The sequence below is a fragment of the Nematolebias whitei genome, chromosome 4 (genome assembly GCF_014905685.2).
Source record: "Nematolebias whitei isolate Nwh7 chromosome 4, NemWhi1, whole genome shotgun sequence".
In the NCBI taxonomy this organism is placed as follows: domain Eukaryota; kingdom Metazoa; phylum Chordata; class Actinopteri; order Cyprinodontiformes; family Rivulidae; genus Nematolebias; species Nematolebias whitei.
Window position 1 is genome coordinate 27,396,912 of NC_056501.1, and position 20,243 is coordinate 27,417,154.

At 42.2% G+C, this 20,243-nt stretch overlaps 1 protein-coding gene across 1 annotated transcript in view; it reads left to right on the forward strand.

Moving 5' to 3' along the window:
- unc5a (unc-5 netrin receptor A) overlaps positions 1 to 20,243 on the forward strand; it is a 256,125-nt gene that overhangs the window by 173,804 nt on the left and 62,078 nt on the right. The window contains exons 6-9 of the mRNA XM_037675082.1: positions 2,144 to 2,311; positions 9,575 to 9,739; positions 17,818 to 18,045; positions 19,455 to 19,754. Of these exons, the coding sequence (XP_037531010.1) occupies positions 2,144 to 2,311; positions 9,575 to 9,739; positions 17,818 to 18,045; positions 19,455 to 19,754 (861 nt within the window). The remainder of the gene's footprint in view (positions 1 to 2,143; positions 2,312 to 9,574; positions 9,740 to 17,817; positions 18,046 to 19,454; positions 19,755 to 20,243) is intronic.

Here is a 20,243-nt window from a genome sequence, read left to right on the forward strand (position 1 = left end):
ACAGAAACTCTTCACAGTATGTCTCAAGGTCTTTAAATTCAGTTCAAGTAAATGTAGTTAATTTAGGACCGTAGACAACAGAAGTCATGACCTGCTCTAATTCAGATCCAGTTCTATCCAGTCTAATATGAAAATTCAAAATGACAATCTAGTTTCCATCATTTGACACATTGTCTTTGCACATTATTGCATAAATTTATTATGTATGTGTTGTGCAAATATTAAAAAAATATATTTCTGAGTACTGTATTTTTCAGACTATAAGGTGCATTAAGCGAAACAAAACAGTCGGATAAGTCAAACTTTATTCAACTCGTTCACAATAACAAGCTAATAAAAAGTATAACCAGAATTAATACATAAGGCGCACCTGCATAAGGCTCACTGTCGATTTTTGAGAAAATTAAAGGATTTTAAGTGAACTTTATTGTCAGAAAAATACATTATTATACATTTTATTAACATCACTTTTGCATTAATACTTGACAGCAACAATATTAAACAGTAACAAAAATTGTGTCTAAGTTGATTCCAAATGATCTTTTCAGCCTTTTTTTTTTTTTATTTTTAGTTTTTAAATTTGACCAGATGCAAAATCTAAAAGGATCTGTATTTTCAAATTAATGCAGTATGGTGAGGTTTTTAGAAGAAATGTTTTAATTTTAGAGTGTGTAGTCAAAACACACATCTTCATACACTCCATTCAGCCCCGGGCATGAAAATAAAATGTGCAATTATGCTTTGCACTGATTATAATTGATTAGTTTTCTTTTAAAGAAATAGTTTTTTTGTGGAGGCAAGAGCATTCGCTGTTGTGCCGTTTGCTTTTCTAGAATAAAATATGTTTTATTTGTTTTTAGGACTGCTGGTAAACCCGCTTCTTTTCTTCATATACGCTTAATTAAAATGACGTATGATGAAGTTAAGTGTAATCTGTTGACAGCAGACCTGTTACTGATTTCCACTACTATTACTGAGCTGTTTCCTGATCTTACAGCAGGAAACATTAGTTTCCCTGTCTACCATGCTAGTTAATCTCCCTATCGGTAGCAAGTCCTAATAACCGCTACTTTTCCAAGGCAGTTCAACTGGGGGCCAGAGAGGCATTTTAACGAGGCCGGGCTGGTGTGACTGCACTCTGCGCTAAGAGGTAATCAGAGGCTGAGTTGCCTGGCAATTTACCTCTCTGTGCCGGGCAATCAATTGCATAGAGAGGGCGAGGAAATGATTCAGCCACGACAAGCACGGAGATTCAGAGGGAAATTAGGACAGGAGTATGTACAGAGAGGGAACGACGGTGCTGCTCAGGTCAATAAATCAGGAATCTCTGTACTTCATAAGCTGAGGAAAGCAGAGTGAATGCTGGGACAAAACCAGCAGGAATTGATGTAATCACCTCTCTTGATTGAGACACTAAAGCTCCAGTTATTTGGCAATTCACAGGAAAGTATAGGAGACGATCACCGGTTCAGTAAGTGGCTGCAGTAATAGAAAATCAGTGTTTACCGTGCATGAGCCGACTGAACTTTGGTTACAGGGAATGTTTTAGTTTAAAGAAAGATGCACAGGGATGAACCAGTGGTGACAAGTACAGAAAAATGTGATCTGCAGTCTAATTATTCTTCAGTCTGTCTGCATTTTCAAGGACAAGGTGTACTTTTTAATTAATAATTGGCGTCGGTGTGGAATGGCATGGCTTTACCGTGACATTTTTCCGGTGTTTCATGCGACCTTTGTAAATGATCTGAGTAAAAATTAGATTAACTGTTTAAGATGTCCACTTTGCAGCACCTGTCCTCAGAGCTGAGAGGAGAGATGGCAAGTTGTCAGATTGTTTTCCGCTCCCCGTTGACGCCATCTTGTTTGTTCACCGTTTTTGGCTGTAATTCCAGCTCACACAAAGGAAGCAAGTCCCCCCACCCCTCGATCCTGCTCTCTCATGTGTTCACCTTGCAGTGTGGAGCCACGGAGCGTAAAAGCAGTCACGATTTTTCTTGCGCAGCACACCTTTTTTTTTTTTTATCATCCCTCCTCTTTTCTGCATGTCGGGTAATCCTGGCTGCTCTGTTCCTTCATCCATCCTTCCCTCCCCCTTACCTCTCCATTCTTCCCCTCCCCCCGTCTCACGGTGTTGGTCTGACAGTCAACGGCGGCTGGTCCACGTGGACCACTTGGTCGTCCTGCAGTGCTGTGTGTGGGCGTGGCTGGCAGAAGAGGAGCCGGAGCTGCACCAATCCTACGCCGCTGAACGGAGGCACGTCCTGCGAGGGGCAGAACGTCCAGAAAAGTGCCTGCGTGGCCACCTGTCCAGGTAACTCCCAGGCGACCCCTGTGTGTTCTGTGGCGCTTGGCTTCCCGTGGCTTCTTCTTCTTCTTTTTTTTTTTTTTTTTTTGTTGCATCTAGAAGTCATCAAATCATCTTTTTTTGGCTGCCCTTCTGTACAGCACCTTCAAGTTTTAGGTTTTTTTTTTTTGTAGATGCTGTAGAAGCTTTTGTTGCTTTCCGCAATTAGTCTGCTTACTCAGCAGTGTCGGAGCCTAATAAGGCCTCACCTGAAAAGTGATTTATTATCAGACTTTGTTCCTTTCATCATTTGCACTGCGCACACACCCAACTTTTATTTTAGTCACATTTCTGCTTGAAGCTCATCCACGTGATCCCAGCTTTGGTGTTGTGTCACAGCTGCTTGCACATTCGTTAATATTAGCCGCCTAAGCTGCTTAGTAAATGTGAGCAACACAAAGCAGAAATATGCTCCTTGTGTGTTTTATTGAGGGCATCTCATTTACCACCTTGGTATCCTTTGTGAGAGCGCTGGAGAAGTAGTGTCCTGCCTGATAGTGAGCAACGTTTATTGATCTCTGGGAAGTCAAGCTGCCTCATTTGGAGCCGTGCATTAGCCCCCTGACAGTGGAGAGACAACAAGGCAGGAACACTGAGGTGTACGATGAAAGCAGGGATAGAAACGGATGGAATCCGATATAATGGAAGAAACGATAAAAAAAAAAAAAAAGAGAGAGGGAGAGAGGATGAGCATTCACAACCAGGGAGAAGTTGAGAAAGGTTGGCTGTTTGGATGTGAGGACACACATCTGGGATGATGCAGCTGTGCTGACTGCAGGAGAAATCTCCCACCTTCTGTAAATATCAGACAAGGAAATGCAACACCTCTGGCAGCATCTCATCACCTAAAACTGAGGTTATCTCGGTGGATCAGGGTGTTTCCTTACATGCAAAGACATCACTGGACGTCAAGAACGAGTGTAAGTAACACGGCCCACTGGAATACACAGCAGCAGCTGGAGGACGACGGAGAAAACACAACACCGGGCTCTGGATGGAGTTTAAACCATCGAAGCTGCAGAAAAGTAGTAATGGAATTAGAATTAAAGCGGGGCCCAGGGACGCTTGACATTCCTCCACAGCCAAGCAGGATACTGACCTCCCTGAGCTTAAAGAGATTAATGTCAGTCCAAGCTGCTATTGTTAGACAAAACCTCCCTCCCTCCATCTATCTGCTGCTCCGTGAGAAGAAAGTGTGTAATTCCAACTACAAGGGAGCTGTGGCAGAAACTGCATTGTGCCCTGCGAACACATTTTACAGAGTTTGGGGAAGAAAGAACTCAATTTTTTACTGCTGATGAGAGATGCTAGAGCAACATGACCCCACTTACACCTGTCTGTCTTGTTGTTTGGCAACTGAGCGTAGTCTCTGACTCCTTCCCCCTCCCACTTGTTACCCATCTGAGACCAGTTCCAGACCTCTGCTGTCAACACCTGGAGAGGCTAAAGTCTGAAGTTATCCCTCTGCAACACACAGCCCAGCAATTAAATCTCCAATATGAATCCTTATTTGATTCTTCTCATACATGATTTACAAGTGGATGAATTGTGAGCATATATGCATGAATAGACAAAAAACAAAGCACACGCTCTGCAACAGCGCAGCAGAGAGAACGACTTACTGCGTTAATTATCACTGAGCGAATAGTTTTCACAGGTCTGCAAAGTGATTTTGGTCCGTCTTGAAACGAGACTTGAGAGGGATGAACTGCATGTGGCAATGCAGCATGATGCTATTCATTCAGACACGACTGACATTTGGATACAGAAGTAGTGTTCTTTATTTTTTTTATGTCAGCCTTGAGAGGTTTTTTCTTCCCTTCCTCCACACTGCTTTTGTTTTCGAGCTGCGCTGTGAAAATTATATGATTTAATGCTGGTCTTGTTTCAAGACTTCATTAATTATCTAAACTTGGAGTTCTGTGTTGATTATTAGCTCCCTGGCGTGTTTAACTTTCAGCATTAGTGCTTTGAAATGAATAACACAAAACTTGATTTTGTTGTTTTGCTGCCTGTACTGGTTTATTCGTTATTACAGTCTGTTTTGTGTTAAGCTCATTGTGGCTGACTGAATTTTTGTTGTGTTCATCTTTTAGGGATCGACGATGCTTTAGCTGAATTTAGGATTATGTTTTAAATCGACAAGATGCAATTCTTGTAAAATAAGTGCAATGTACTAGGCCTGTTGCGATAAACACTAAATCAATGAATCGCATGATAAATGAAAATTATCAGCCTCACTTTCATTTATCGGTTTTATCGTTTCTTCACGTCTCTCTTTCTGAAGACATTGATGACAAAAGGCTCAACTCCGGTGCTCTTCTATGACCCCTCCTTTTCTCTTTTCTCTTTAAAATCCATTTTAACCGTCGAAAATTGCGTTTTTGGATCGTTAAAAGCAGCTATGCTACAAGCTAAGCTAACAGGCCAACCTTGGGGAAAAACCTCCGTCTTGTCGATGCTCCAACATTCACAGTTGAAACTCGTGCCTTCGTGTAAAAAGTTGTTTTTCTCTGCAACAAGAAGCTGAGAACTTGTTTACTGATTTTTTTAATTAAAAGCTTTGCGTGGCAAATGCTATGCTAAAGAGCTCAAACCACACCGAGCGTCCGCCATTTTGAGAACAGAAGAGAGACGGCCCATGTCACGTCAAGGGGCCTCGTCATTCCCCAATCTGTTATGGAAGCACGATCCGTAGTGCACTTCCGGGACGCACGGATTGTCGTTGTTTATGAATAAAAACTGTCTTAATTTACTTACAAAAGTACATGCTCTATCTCCACTTATCTTCTTGTAGCTAATTTATGCCACTCGTATTTCTGTTACAAATCACTGGTTAAGGTATGCGTCGCATTAGACCTGACCCCCAGCCTGGGCTGAATGACGAAAACCCTGCAAGATACAGATGACTTCCACGATGAAACAGCGCCACTCAGTGGTGAAGCTGCATATCATTTTAACCATGATGTAAATATGGAAATGATTTTAACGGGTATACGAGTGGCGTAAATTAGCTACATGAAATTCGGCGGAGATAGAGCACGAGCTTTTCTAAGTAAATTAAGACAGTTCTTATTCATAAACGGAATTATTACATTGTCTAGGAAAATTTATAGAACTATATGTTTAAATTAATATTAATAAATATGGTATGTTTCATAAATATATTTTATTTATATCAAGTAATTATTTCCAGTACATTTTCCTTAATCTAGCATATTCAACGGCAATCCGTGCGACCAGCAAGTATTCCTTTTAGCGCATGCACAAATGAGCTAAACTACGGATCGGCTCCCATAACAGATCAGGGAATGACTGGCCTCCCTCCCATTTTTCTTAAAGAGACACGCTGCTCGCTCCCTCGCTATCCATCCTTCAGTTCAAACTGTTTTACACTGCCATCCAGTGATCAAAAAAGGTACTACACACAAAAATTAATGCATTGCTTCTTAAATTTGACAATTATTACTACTTATTGTCAAATTTCAAACAATATTATCATTTATCACAATAATTTCTGAGACAATTAATCGCCCAGCAAAATTTGTTATCGTGACAGGCCTATAATGTCCAGCCAAGTCTTTGTTTAGTTGAAATGCAGACGGTCATTAGTTCTACGTTTAAAAATTACAAAGCATTTTCATACATAGCAGCTTCACAGGCTGCCGCCGTCGGTAACAAAGCTCTCCGCACGTCTGTTCACAATGACTCTTGTGTCTAAATGTGAGCTCCTACCTCGCGTCAGAGGAAAGTGTGAAGCCAGAGAGGCTCATCTGTATTTTTGTCTAAGTCTCCTCAGTGTTTAATGAGAGTTGGCGGAGGCCTGTGTGGCGGATCAGATGGGCTCCATGCTGAGAGAGACGCAGGGAGCTGTGGAGGAGGCTGAGGCTAAAGCCCAAGGCTGAGAGCAGATCAACACTTGAGACAGCGAGTAGCCAAACTATGCGAGAGCTTTTCTCATTTTTCTCCTTCCACTTTTCTTTTCTTCTTTTGTTTCCATCCTATCGCATCCTGCTGAAGTATCCCAGATAATTCTCCAGTCCGTCTTATTAACTGCCCCTGGACCGACTTGTGGTCTGAGCCAACAGTCGTGTCCGATCACGCCAACATTTCCAACGACGAGCCAGAAAGCAGCACGGCGACACCAGCTCCACACAAATCAACGTCGCCCGGAAAGAAAAGGCAACGCCAAACAACCTGAGGAGATGTCTAAACTCGTGTGAATTATTTAAATTTAGTAATGATCCCTCTGGCTTGCCAGAGGAGTTGTGAGAATTCAGTTAGATGAAAAGTAAATAGACTCGGGCTTGGTGTCTTTGTGCATGCGCTCGTGTATGTGTCTTTTCTTTTTTTTTTTTTTTTTTTTCTGCACGGCATGCAAAAGTCTAATTCTGCTTTAGAAGTATGCAGTCACGCGTTTGTGGATATCATCACGGATTGTTCTGCAGACTGCACATTTTATCCATAGAATAAATGGAGGCTGTGGAGGATAAATGTGGCAGCGCAGCACATTAGTTCGCTGTGAAAAGACGGTGGCCATCTGGTGACAGCCTTGCATCATTTTTATTCATTTGGTGCCATTTGTTTTAGCCCGCCCACCCCCCTTCATTCCTCACTCTGTCGCATTTTGGTTCGTTTCAGTAGTTTAATCACAAGAAAGTAAACTCAGCATTGTGTTTTTACAAAAATTAATATTACTCCTTAGGATTAGAGACTCTGTGATTCTTCTGCCTCATCCCAACTTCTGTGATGTGCTGAAGAAAAATCCTTTCCCCCCCACTCCATGAGCCTTTGATCACTTGGATTAGGGGTGGGCACTGCTGTGTTGACAGGACAGTGGGAGCAGAGAGACACCCTACTGGTCTCAGTGGTACTTGTCCGCCTCCTCGTGTTTCCTTCAAGGACACAGAAGCCACGAGTGTTCAGTGATCTCAGACTGTGTCCGTCAGCAGCCATTGTCATTTTGAGCAGCAGCGTCTCAAACAGGCCCTCCCACTGACCTGCAGAGAATAGTGGGACTCTTTTCGCTTCTACACTTGGCAACACGTTCAAATGGGGGCTTGCCACTGGGTTATTGTATTACCGTTCCTCCTCGGAGACCTGCCTGACCTGACACCTGTGGCGCTGCATGATTGAAAATCAGCTAAGGTGCCTTTTGCTGTGGCACTAAAAATCTCTTCTGGAGAATTGGTAAGAAAATAAATATAGTCGTGTGGATTAGTTTCTATTATATACACCAATAAACATAAAAATATATATATTTGCTTCTAATTTGTATGTGAAAATCTTAAATTCAAATGTAAATTGACCAATTTAAGTGCATATTTTGTTAAGAGGAAGCGTTGTCTGTGCTATTACTACATTTATTTGGTTGTCGCTCACATGGAAGGCGTGTTTTCTTCCTGAAATATATGACCTGCATTCACAGACGGGCAATCAAGGCCTGTTTATGCGTTTTTATCTTTCTTTTGATTTGCCAGCGCCTAGCATCGCACTCCTTGTCTCACATCTCCTTCCTGAAGCATCACTTTGTTTCCACACCAATCTCCCTGTTTGAAAATGCCATTTGCATGGCCATTAGTCGTGCTTTGTGGTGGAAAAGAGAAGTGGAATTTTATCATCTCGTCAAGGCAGATGTTGATCTCATCCCTTTATATTTCACAGCGGCGTGGATAAACTGAGGGGCAACATAATATATTCATTACGATGTAATTTGCTATTCAATCATTTTCATCCCCAGCCTGGACAATCAGCCCACTGGCCCAGGGATGGGTCCACTTAATGCCAAACAAGGACAATTATCTGATTGGTTCTGCTCCCTCTGCCAAATGGATCTGACTCCAAAAAAAATAAAAATAAAAATAAAAAGATCCAAGCTGTGTCAGCATCCAGCCACATACAAAGTGCTCTCAAATTCTAGCAATCATTTGACAACACTCGTAGACAAACATACAGATTTTGTGTGAGAGCAGAGTTTAATTCACACACTTGGTCTAATTTGCTCATCAGCTTGGCTTCCCAAATTGAGAATTGCTTGAAAATCAAACTGAACCACTTTTTTTTTTTGGTCCAATTATGAAATAATATGCGGCCTCACTTATGTTTTATTAAGCACGGCCTCATGAAGGACAGTGAGTATGATCTGTTGTCTGGAGGTCATTTCCCCTGGACTTTTTATTGCTAGGATTAATGAACACTTAGGTTTTCTTACCTCTCTGATCGGTCAGGGGAAGGGTCGCTGCCACAGGAGTGTGTGTGAGAGAACAAATGAACGTCATCAGGGCCCCCTTCATCCTTACATTTGGAAAAGAGAGCGAGGCAGAGGTGTTTTCCCCCCATGAGAGCTCATTACTGCTCTTTTTCCCATTAGCCTAATAGTAACCTCCTTCAGGCTCCGACGCTGTGTCGCTCTCAGTATCACTCCACCACCGGCCACAACGCCAAAATTACCCCCACCTTTGTGAAATGACTTCCTCCTTTGTGTGAAGAAGAGTCACTGATATTTCTTATAACGAGCCGTGCTCAGGACCATTACGGCCCCATTTTCATTTGTCTCATTTTGCTTTGTGCTGTTGACGGGCTGTTTGAAGTCGTGGCCGGTCTGCAGGTGTGCTGTTCATCCTCCCCGGCTCAGACCGAGACCTCCCGCTTTGCGTTTTGCATCCAGTTGCGATGCTGCAGTTACCGCGGTAACATCTTGTTTGACAAAGTCATCAAACTGAAAGCAGGTCGTTTAATTGAACCTGTGTTCACTTATTCAGGAGACTTGAAACATATATGTTTGACAGTGGAATGGAACATACATTTTCCAGAGTAGATCCGGTCTGCTGACAGCTGGGGTGGCCAAGCAGCAGCGCCTTCACACCGGTGGGGGTTTAACCTATTTGCATCTGATTTCCATGATGAAAATAAACAATGAGAGCAGAAATGAGACAACCTGGCTCTCCTCAGCAGTTTTACACGCTGCGGTTTATCTGTGCAGCCGCTGGATTTAAGTATGAGCAAGTGGATTTGCATGTCTTTACCAGATTTACACTTTCTATTAAAGGGTTTGGACAACGTGGTAACACATGTGAATATACCACTGCTTCTGCACCACTGGAATTATAAAATTTCATATTTGTAAAAACAAACAAAAAAAGGAAGTAGTTCTTAAATTGAACTGTTTAGCTTATTTTTTGAATAAACTCAATTGTGTGAGTTTTAAAGTTTGTGTGTGTGTGTTTGTAGTGGATGGAGGCTGGAGCGAGTGGAGCAAGTGGTCGGCGTGCGGCGCAGATTGTTCGATGTGGAGGAGCAGGGAGTGCACCCAGCCCTCGCCCGGCACCGGGGGCAAAGACTGCCAGGGGCTCGACCTCCAGTCTATAAACTGTACCAGCGAGCAGTGCCCACAGAGTGAGTGCAAAACCACACACACTGCAAACTTTATCACTGTTTAACTCCAAAACTATGGAAAATATGAAGGTTTGGACATTTAACTCTCCCCTTTTTGACTGAATATAAACATTTGAACACTTAAGAAATGAAAGCAACTCTTAAATCATAACTAAATACTTTGACTCAAACAGTACAAAGTTCCTCCAATAATCATAATTATTCCCCAGTAGGAGGTGGGCTATAGATAAGTGAGAAGAAATTACCCTCATGCTTTTTATCTGTTTTAAATACCGTATTTTCCGCTGTACACGTCACACCTCCATATAAGTCGCATCAGTCCAAATGTGTCTAATAAAGTGGGAAAAACATAAATATGTCACTTCACCATATTAGTTGCATGTATTTTGTGTCACTATAACAACCCGGAAATGTGGGCCGCTGTTGTGCCAAAAATCGATTGGCTGCCAAATGGCATCCGTGGGAGCGTGCACGAGAGGACTTTAACAAGAATTTAACAAGATTAACACTTAAAAACATTTATTTGTTTGCTCGAACTTATAGCAAAGGTGTATCTCAGTTTAACTTTTCCTTAATAAATGCACTTTAATGGTCAAATCAGCTGCATTTCGCCTGGGCTGCGTGGCAAAATGCAGCTGACTTGACTTTTGCTCCAAGAGTTCTGGAGCGAGATGAAGGTGGCTTTGTGTGGCAAGCCAAGTGTGCCATTAATAGCCACTTTAACGTATTAATGAAACACTTGGCTTGCCATACTAGTCGAGCGCCCTCTAGCAGCTGAAAATGGTAGTGTTCAATATTTTCCACGTCAGAATGAATGAAATCGTCAGATCTCAGCCAAAAATTGTTTTATAATATCTTCCACTTTACAAAATGGAGAGGCTTCTTTTTTATTAGGTTAAATAAGCATCCCATCCTTCCTCATGGCGTTGGCTTTAGTGATGAACGTTTAACTTCAGAAGAAGAAGATAGTCCTTCCCATCAGGCAAGTGTTCACACATTAGGTTCATCAGTTGCCCACTGCTGGCTCCTCACTGCCTGCTTGACCTTTTCAGGTGATCGTTTCTAATTAACACCCATGCGACACTTGCTGCTAAGATAATACACCGCCTTGCCACGTGGGTCGTCACTGTGACGCTCTCTGACCTATTAACAGAAGCGCCAATTGAAGCATCTCTCAACTGATTAAAACACAACCTGCCAGAGAAATGGCCACGGGTCAAACCATGAAAACACACTTAGCAGGGGTGTGTGTGTGCACTGTGATTACTCTCAGGGGTGAAAATGCTTTTGTGTTGCACTCTCATACAGACACAGGTCACTGGCAGGACGCCTTAGTTTATATGTCAGCTGCTCCACTGTATGTCATAAAAAGTGCACGTTTATTCTGTGGAGAAAGAGAAACCACAGAGCTCATAGGGCCAAAGGAGAGAGCGGCACCGCGGGGTCCGATCCTGACCAGATGGACATGAGGAGAACGCTCCATCATTTCCCACAGATATCAAAAGACAGAAACATATTGCAGCTTCTCATCCAGAAACCAAAAGGGCAGCGTCTTAAATAGAAAACACTATAAATAGTTATCTGCGTGGTAAATTCTGAAGTCCTAATGGGTTTTCACTTGACATAAGCCGATGAATTAATAAACTGAGTTATGCATCTTGCACTGATTGACGTGATCAAATGGACTGATGCATGATAGTATGGGCTGGGGGTTGCATAATGCCTGCTGGGATCTACTGTATGCGAGTGTTGCTTTTTTTTTTTTTTATATAGGCGTTAGCAGCACTCTGTGTGCATGTATGCGTGTGCGTCTCAAGCAATAGCTGAGTTTGGCTGGTGCAGTGATCCAGTGAGCTCAGTCGGCCAATCATCAAAGGTCAGCAGCTCCTCCTCAGAGAGGCAGGAAATATACACAAAGATGCCAGTTATTGTCCCTCTCTCTCTCACGCACACAGTCACTCAGTATTTATAGTGACAGTGTAAAGCTGAGCGCCGGCCTCTGAAGAGTGCCTGTCCCAATCTGTTCCTAGCAGATGCGTTTCCATAGACAATTGCTGTGTGAAGTATTAAAATAAGCAAAGTAGCAAAGTGGTTTTGGCTTGTCAGCAGCTCCCAGACTTCAACCATATCTGCAGGCTATTAGCTAAGATGGAAAACATTCCCCCTGAAACAAAAGACATCCTTCTCCTCCATTGTAATTGGGGGAAAAAAAAGAAACAAACAGCAGAAGAAGTCACAGTCACAATAAAATGAAAGCTGTGCTCTGTCTGAGGAACATCTCTAATCTTCATTATGTTAAAAGTGACACGTGTCAGATGAGGTGATTTGTTTTTGGGCTTTGCACGAACTAATCTGAAGTCCCAGTTTTGTGTTACAGCTGGGAGATAGAAAAAAAAACAAAAAAACAACAGATCTAATTTGAGCAGGATCATTTTCATAAAGCAAACAAGCGAAGCCCAAGATGTAGCTATGCAAAACCAGCGCAGGGAAATGCTAAACGTGCTGGCACCGTGCCTGAACCAAAATGGTAGACAGGTGTTGGAGGGCACCAAAAGGGTAGCGGGCAAAAACAAAAGCGCTATTATTCTCCGGCACTGGAAATTAGAACAACATAAAAACAATTATTTGGCCTAATGTGCGTAATGAAGGTAATGAACTTAATTTTCGGCAGCAACCCATTCTGGGGTGTCACAAATAATTGGGCAAAGCACATCAAGCTATTAATGTGTTTTTAGCCTGTTTTATTTGGATTTGGAGGCTAATTTTGTGGCAAAGCAGCCACAAGGTTTTCCTTTTTTTTTTTTTTTTTTTCCTTTTATGGGTTTGTTTGTCAAAGCAGGGTCATGGCACTGTGTGAAAAATAACCAGACATGTACTTTGAGCCATATTTCACCAGGAGCCACTGAGGGATGGGACAACTGTATTGTGGAGATAGTAATGGCGGCGTTCACTTTGAGGGTTTTAGTAGCCATATTTCCCTGACCTTAAGAACTCTTTGATAATTCATCTTCAGGCGGCTGACTACGATTGGCCATGGGATGAAATATATTCTCATGTCTCCTGATAAATGCCCAGGGAGGAAGCACGGCAGGCTCCGGAGCTCTTATTTATCAATGCAGCAGAGAGAAAGAAGCAGGTAGAGAGAGGTGGGGACTGTAAGAGGTGGACAATGTGCTGACTGTCAATACAGCAGGAATCCAAACTTCAACAGAGACCAAATTCATCGCCTCAGAGGAGATGAATTATAAGAGCCCATCTGAAGTCAGAAACTGATCCCTGACCGGCCAGCCCTGGAGCAAGTCTGAGGAGCTGAAGTTGAAGGCTTACAGAGAGAGGAGCAAACAGAGATTGGCCTGCGGTCATTTCTGACAGAAAAATAAAATAAAACAAAACAAAAACTCATCACATTTCTAGACTGTCCACAGGCAGGTGTCAATCATCACGAGGGGTCACGGAACAAAGAGATTCAAAAGTTCCTTTCCAGCAATTAAGTGAAGTAGAAATGGAGGCTGGGATGATGGATAGGGAAGAAGAGGAGGTAAATTGGTATGGAGTGCGTGAAAAGAGAGGGCACTTTGAACAGGGACTAAAGTAGAGCCCATCCAATTATAAAACCTGATTAGCTGTGTCAATTAAAAGTGTGATGGATGTCCTTTCAATTATTGGCTGGCATCATGGAAATCAATGAGCGCGGGGCCAGAGGGATCTGAGGGTGCTTGCAGTGAGCACTGTGATCGTTCTGCTGTGACACCTGGTGGGTCAGATAAAACGTCACTCAGCGATGCTCTGATAAGACACCGGAGATTACAGTCGGAACAGAGGAGAGGCCTCTGATTGACTGCCTTTATTGTCGCGGTGCGAGAACACTGTTCATGGGGAGAATAAGAGGAGAGATATTGGATCTTTGTATCTAAGGTTAGCCAGGTGTCTTTGGTGTGCCCTCAGAAAGCAAACGGCACCCTGCTAATGTGAATCACAAAGCATGTGGCTCATTTCTCTGAGGACGCCTCGTGCGTTTGTCTTCTGAATGACTGCACCACCCTTAGCAAACCACAGCGCCACCAGTCCAAATATCACAGCACCTTCACATCACATACGTAAACGCACCCGATGAGACATGCAGGGCAGGTGTGCGCATCCTGCAGGACCGCTCGTGCCACAAGTGTGCTCTGCGCACATGTTCTTAAAGAGAAAAGCACAATATCGTGTTTATCTTTAGCCGGTCGTTCACGATTGATTACTTGTCAAGAGATCCCTGGCTGTACGCAGCTCTGCCATAGAGGTTAGCCGAATATAATCCCACTACTTAAAGTATCAGATTGTACCAAGATAATCACCCATGAAATGGATTCTGGCATTTCTTTTCAAGCCTTGGGTACGTCAGTCTCAAGAATCAGGTTTTAGAGCAAAGGAAGGGGGGGATGACTAATAGATACTAAATGGTGAATAAATGTCAGACAAACAGACACTTTTTGATTTGTTAACGTTTCACCAACACCAATTAAAACACGAAAAATATGTGTTTTTAAATCAATGCAGTTCTAGTTTAGCATTAGAAAAGAATAAACGGTGATGATCTGATGACTCGAGTGTTAATCTTGTTTATTTTTGACTCGAACCTTTTGGACATGACACATTCTGCCTTCCTGTTGGCCTTTTTAATTGTAATTCGCCTTCTCGTACGTTTGTTCTCATCTTCTCGGTTCTGTCCTCCCCTCCTCCTTTTGTTGTCAACTCAGCACACGCCAGCCTGCAGCACTTTCACCTTTTCTGTTGTTCCCCGTCCTTTAAAGCTGCAGCGCTCGATGCATCCTCCCCCCCTTGACTGTCTCCAGTTGACAGCACTACGCCCCAGTGGCTCCCGGCCACAATGGCCTTCCACAAAGGCCTTGGGAACATCCTCCACCTCCGACACCAGATTCCAGCAGCGCATGGAGACAACTGCAGCAAATTCCATTATATAAAATACACACAGCTGCACGCACATTGTTTTTCTTGGCTTAGCTGTCATCTTCATGTTGCACATTGAGAAGAGCTCATGTGCTTTTGCAAGAACAGCCTGCAAAAAATGGAAATGCTTCATTTTTTTCTTATAAATTTAAAATGTCAAGATGTAAGCATGAAAGCCACATAGTCTATTTTAGGTCTTAAAATATGGGACATGTCACATGAAGAGCACATGGCACCTTACAGTGTCATTATCTGTTTAATTGTGTGAATGTTTATGAAGCGTTCACACTATTGTGATCCATTTTTCTAACATACGTTTTTTCAGCGCGATTCTTCCACACTTTTTGTGCTATTTCAACAAATCATTTATCAGAACATTCAGCTCGTTCAGGAGAATGGCACTATGACTTTTGGTATTGATGAAACTTTAACTTTTTGAAATATTTAGCCTTTTCTGCCATTTTATTCTCATAGAAAATTAATCGAGTTTATTTTACATCCTTCAAATCTGTAGATCTGTTTAGCTTTTACTGCTCCTTTCACATTTTGTTCTGCTTCAGCTTCTTTCAGCTGCTTTGCAGCTGCTTTTCAGCTGTTTTGTGCTCCTTTCAGATTCTTTCTGCTAACTACAACATTTTTGTGCTTCTAACTTCTTTCTCATAATTTCATCTTGTTATGCTCCCTTCAGCTTAGTTATGCTAGTTTCAGTTATTTTGGCTATTATTTAGCTGTTTTATGCTAATTTGAGCTTTTTCAGCTAACGCCACATTTTTTGCATTCATTTCATTTTTTTTCTGCCTAATTCAGCAAAACTGCTTCCTTCTGGTAGTTTAAGCTTCTCTCTGCCTTTTTAGCTACTTTTCAGCTGTTTTTGCTAATTTCAGCATTTGTCAGATAATTTCTACTTTTTAGTGCTCGTTTCTGCTTCTTTCAGCCTATTTGGACATATATGTGTTCTTTCCGCTTTTTTATGTTGATTTAAGCTTGCTCTACCTTTTCATCTACCTTTTTTAGCTAATTTTAGCTGTTTTCAGATGAATTCAGGTTTTTCATAGTAATTTCAGCTACTTTCAGCCTAATTCACCTTTTTTTCTAATTTCAGCTTGTTATGCTCCTTTCAGCTTTTTTCTGCTAGGTTCAGCTTTTTTTTTGCTCTTTCAGCTACTATTTAGCCGTTTTGTAGTATTTTTTAGCTTTTTCAGCTAATTCCACTGTTGTTGTTGCTCATTTTAACTCTTTCCACTTCCTTCAGGTAGTTTAGAATTATTTCTGCAGTTTCAGCTATTTTTGCAAATTTCAGCTTTTTTTTTAGCTAATTTCCTAATTTTGTGCTCATTTCTGTTTATTTAAACTTATTTTTAGCAAATATGTGTTTCTGTTTCCTTCTGCTAATTTAGGCCTGTTCTTCCATTTCAGCTACATTTCAGCATGTTTTTTTAAAGCTACTTTCAGCTGTTTTTCAGCAAGTTCTTCAGTAAGCATTCACACTGCATGTTTGCAGGAAATGCAGTTTCTCTTGTTTAACTAAATATTGGTTAAATAAAAGTTAAATAAAAAATGCAGAAGAAGCGTGTGAAGTAGCAACTTGTTTTGCTGATCAAAGTCACTTTTCACCTCAGTCCTGGAGTGTAAGTATGGATTTGTCAGTTTGCTGTTAACTGTCAGAAATGACGTAAAAAAAGAGCTTAGAAAACCCATAATTGGTGCCTGTCAGTCCTGAAAAGGTTCTGACCATTTCCAAACAATTTGGTGTCCATTATTTTACAGTGAGAGGTTTTAAAAGTCAAAAACATTAGAGACGGTTATTTTAACATTGGAACGAGTTCACTGAGAGGTCAGACTGTTCGATGCTCAGAGAACTTCCACCAGAACTACATCTCACATTCTCCTTACCATGATGAATAATAAAGTTCATAAAAGTAACGTTTTAAAATACTAAAAGCATATGACTTGTTGGATATATTGCCAGGAGAAAATCTCTCTTTGTAAAGAACTTTGCAGCGTGCGGTCTGACCAAATTACAAGACTTCAGAAAATAAACAGAGGAGATTTGACCAAAACCAAACATGAGAAATCAACTGTCAATCAAAGTAGTAGAGGGTTGATGATTTGAATTTCTCCAGGACATCCATGTAAAAGAGACTGATGATCTCAATGGATTTCTTCCTGGTAAAATAAAGTAATAAAAAAAATTGTTTCACAGCTGCAGACATAAAATTATATCAGATATAAAGTCCTTAAAATAATTTTAGGGTCAAGTGTAAGGCCATTTGTTTGGTAGTTTGAAACAGAGGTGGATATCAGGACAATAAATGCATCAGAAAATCTAAAACAAATTTGTGTTTGCATCTTTCTGAAAATATTAAAGCATTACAATGATCCAACCCAAGTCCAGAAAAATAACATTTAGTTGATTTTTCTATAAATTTGGTGTCGAGGATTCTTCTTTCGGCTGCTCCCTTCTTCAGAGGTCTACACGGTGAACTAACTACGAAGACTTAGCAATCGTTTTTACACCGAGTGTCCTTCATGACACAACCACAGACCACCGAGCTACCACAGCCCTCTGTCTGGAGCAGAGAGCTGCCATCTTGGGTGCCCGGGGGAGCAGATGGGGGGAGTTAAGGGCTTTGCTCAAGAGCCCAGAGTGGGGCAAACGAGGGTGGAGGCAGGTGTGGGTGCTTCACCTTTCCCTACCACATTTTGATGTTGTCGGTGCGGAGAGTTGCAGTGGCGACCTTCCGATCACAGGCCCACCTTCCCTAACCTCTTCGCCACCACTCCCATAAATGTAACATTAAGAATGCTGAGCGTATATCTCACGTGGCTTGGTTAACCAGATTCTTGATTGTGATCAGATTTTCTAAATAAGACTAAATCTTGTTTTGCTTAACGTCAATTGGCTTTTAAAAAATAAAAAGCATCCCCATACGTTAATGAACATAATGAACATTATGAAAAGGACTAAGACAGAAACATTCCTCGGTGACAGACTGATGTTAGACCAAAGGTACTTCAAAACTTCATAACTAAAGGTGGCTCCATAAGCTCCTGATAATGTTGTAATAAACACCAGCTCATTGAGTGTTTCAGTCTTGGTTAATTTCTTCTCCATCCTCCTCTTGCAGCCGTCAGCGGAGCCGAGGATGTGGCGCTCTATGTGGGGATGGTGGCGGTGGCCCTCTGTCTGACCTTGCTGCTCATCGTGGTCGTCCTGGTCTACCGGCGCAAGAAGGAGGGCCTGGATGCTGACGTGGCGGACTCATCCATCCTCACCACTGGCTTCCAGCCTATGGGCATCAAGCCCAGCAAGCCAGGTGTGTGGGCGCCACGGCCACGCAGGCCACCCCACAGCAGTAGGACACTGTTCTTTGTTCTACCCTCGTGTGTCCGTCCTCCCACCGTGACCGTGCAGCTTTCATCTACATGTAGCTCTAAACCTGTTTGTTTGTGGTATGAACGTGTTTACAGTGGTTCGTGGTGCAAGAAAGATTTATGATGTGTGTGGAATGTGTTTATTTGCCTGCCTGACACTGTGTTTTGCCACCGCCTCATTGTGAGGAAATGTACCCACTCTGTTTACTGCCTGCGTGGAGCCTCTGAGATTTAACAGCAAGTAATAGAAATACAACTGTCTGAGGTGGATGGAGATGTGGAGCTGGGCTGCAGTGATTCACCGTGAAATAAAAGAAGCTTTTATGCATTCTGGATGCTGAGCTGCATCCGAGTCCTGTTTGGAATCGATTGTTTAGCTGCTAAAAAGACAGACCGTGATAGAGGGAATAGGGAACGGTGGGGGCAGGAATTGACTGGCTTTTGGTAAAATTTGTGTTAGCATGCTGTCAAGCGTGTGCATGTGCTCAGTTTGCTAAACCATGTGTCCATTTCGGTGTTTGTTTCAGTTTCCTGTGTTGAAGCCGCCTTAGAGAGTGTGAGGTCTGTGATGTAGGCTCTCCTAGACCTGTCGCGATGAACAATAAATCAATTAATCGCATGATAAATGAAAATTATCAACCTCATTTTTGTGTCTCTCTCTCTTTCTACTGAAGACACTGGATGACAAAAGGCTCCAGTGCTCTTGACTGGCTCCTCCATTTTTCTTTTCTCTTCAAAAATTTGTTTTAATCATCTAAAATCGTGTTTTTGGATCATTAAAAGCAGCTAAGCTGAGAAGCTAAGCTACGAGCTAAGCTAACAGGCTGACCCCGGGGCGGGGGGGGGGGGGGGGCATCTTGTTGACGCTCCAGAATTCACAGTTGAAACCCTTGCCTTCGTGTAAAAAGTTGGGTTTTTTTGCAAAAAGAAGCTGAGAACTTGTTTACTGATTTTATATTAAAAGCTTTGTGTGAAAAATGCTATGCTAAAGAGCTCAAACCACAACAAGCATCCGCCTTTTGAGAACCGAAAAAAGGAACAAGAGACAGCCCATGTCACGTCTAGAGGCCTCCCTCCTATTTTTCTTAGAGAAACACTGCTCACTCCCTCACTATCCATCAGTTCAGTCTTATACTGCCATCCAATGGTCAAAAAAGGTACTGTAGTCAAAATAAATTAACCAACATTTCTTCTTAAATTTGACAATAATTACTAATTATTGTCAAATTTCAAACAATATTATCGTTTATGGCAATAATTTCTGAGTCAATCGCCCAGCAAAATTTTTTATCGTGACAGGCCTAGACTCTCCGCCCTCCCTCCACCACCACTCGTAGAGATTCACATGTTTCCTTTCTCTTTCCCATCTCTGTTTTCATTATTCACACAGAGAACTCCCATTTGCTAACCATCCAGCCTGATCTGACAACCACCACGACCAGTTACCAAGGCACCCTGCGCTCACGTCACGATGCCGCCGGGAAGTTTTCGATGACCAACGGGCCTCTGCTGGACCCGCTACCCAACGGCTCACACACGCTGCACAACGGCAAGCTGAACCCAGACCCTGCTGAGTTTGTAAGCAGGCTGTCCACCCAGAGCTACTTTAAAACACTCCCCCGGGATGTGGCCAACACATCCTACGGGACCTTCAACTTCCTGGGTGGGAGACTGACGATCCCCAACACAGGTGGGTTCTTCATTAAGTTTCCTAATGAAAACCCTACAGTGTTATTGTTCTACATTAAAGTGTGTGTGTGTGTGTGTGTGTGTGTGTGTGTGTGTCTGTGTGTGTGTGTGGGGGGGGGGGTTATAAAGAAGCCAAATGTTACAATCACTTTGTGTGTCCTAAGCTGCATGAAAATGTTCTCAGGTTGTCACTAAGGTTACAGATTAAATATTGCTGTTGGAACGGAACAGTTGAGAAGCATTTTGTGGCACTTTAACACACGGATTAGTCCTGTGAAGATGCTGTAATTGACCTTTAATGAGGATGCTGAAATGTAAGATGCAAAGTGAGACTTCAGTAGATCCATAGTTGAACTTTACTATCAGATTGTAGCACTATGTCAAAGTCAGAGTTTCTTTTTTGTCATTCGCACCACATGTGGTACATGTGGTGGAACAAGATTGTGTACTCAGGGTCCCAGTTACATCCCACAATAAAATGTAAAAGAAA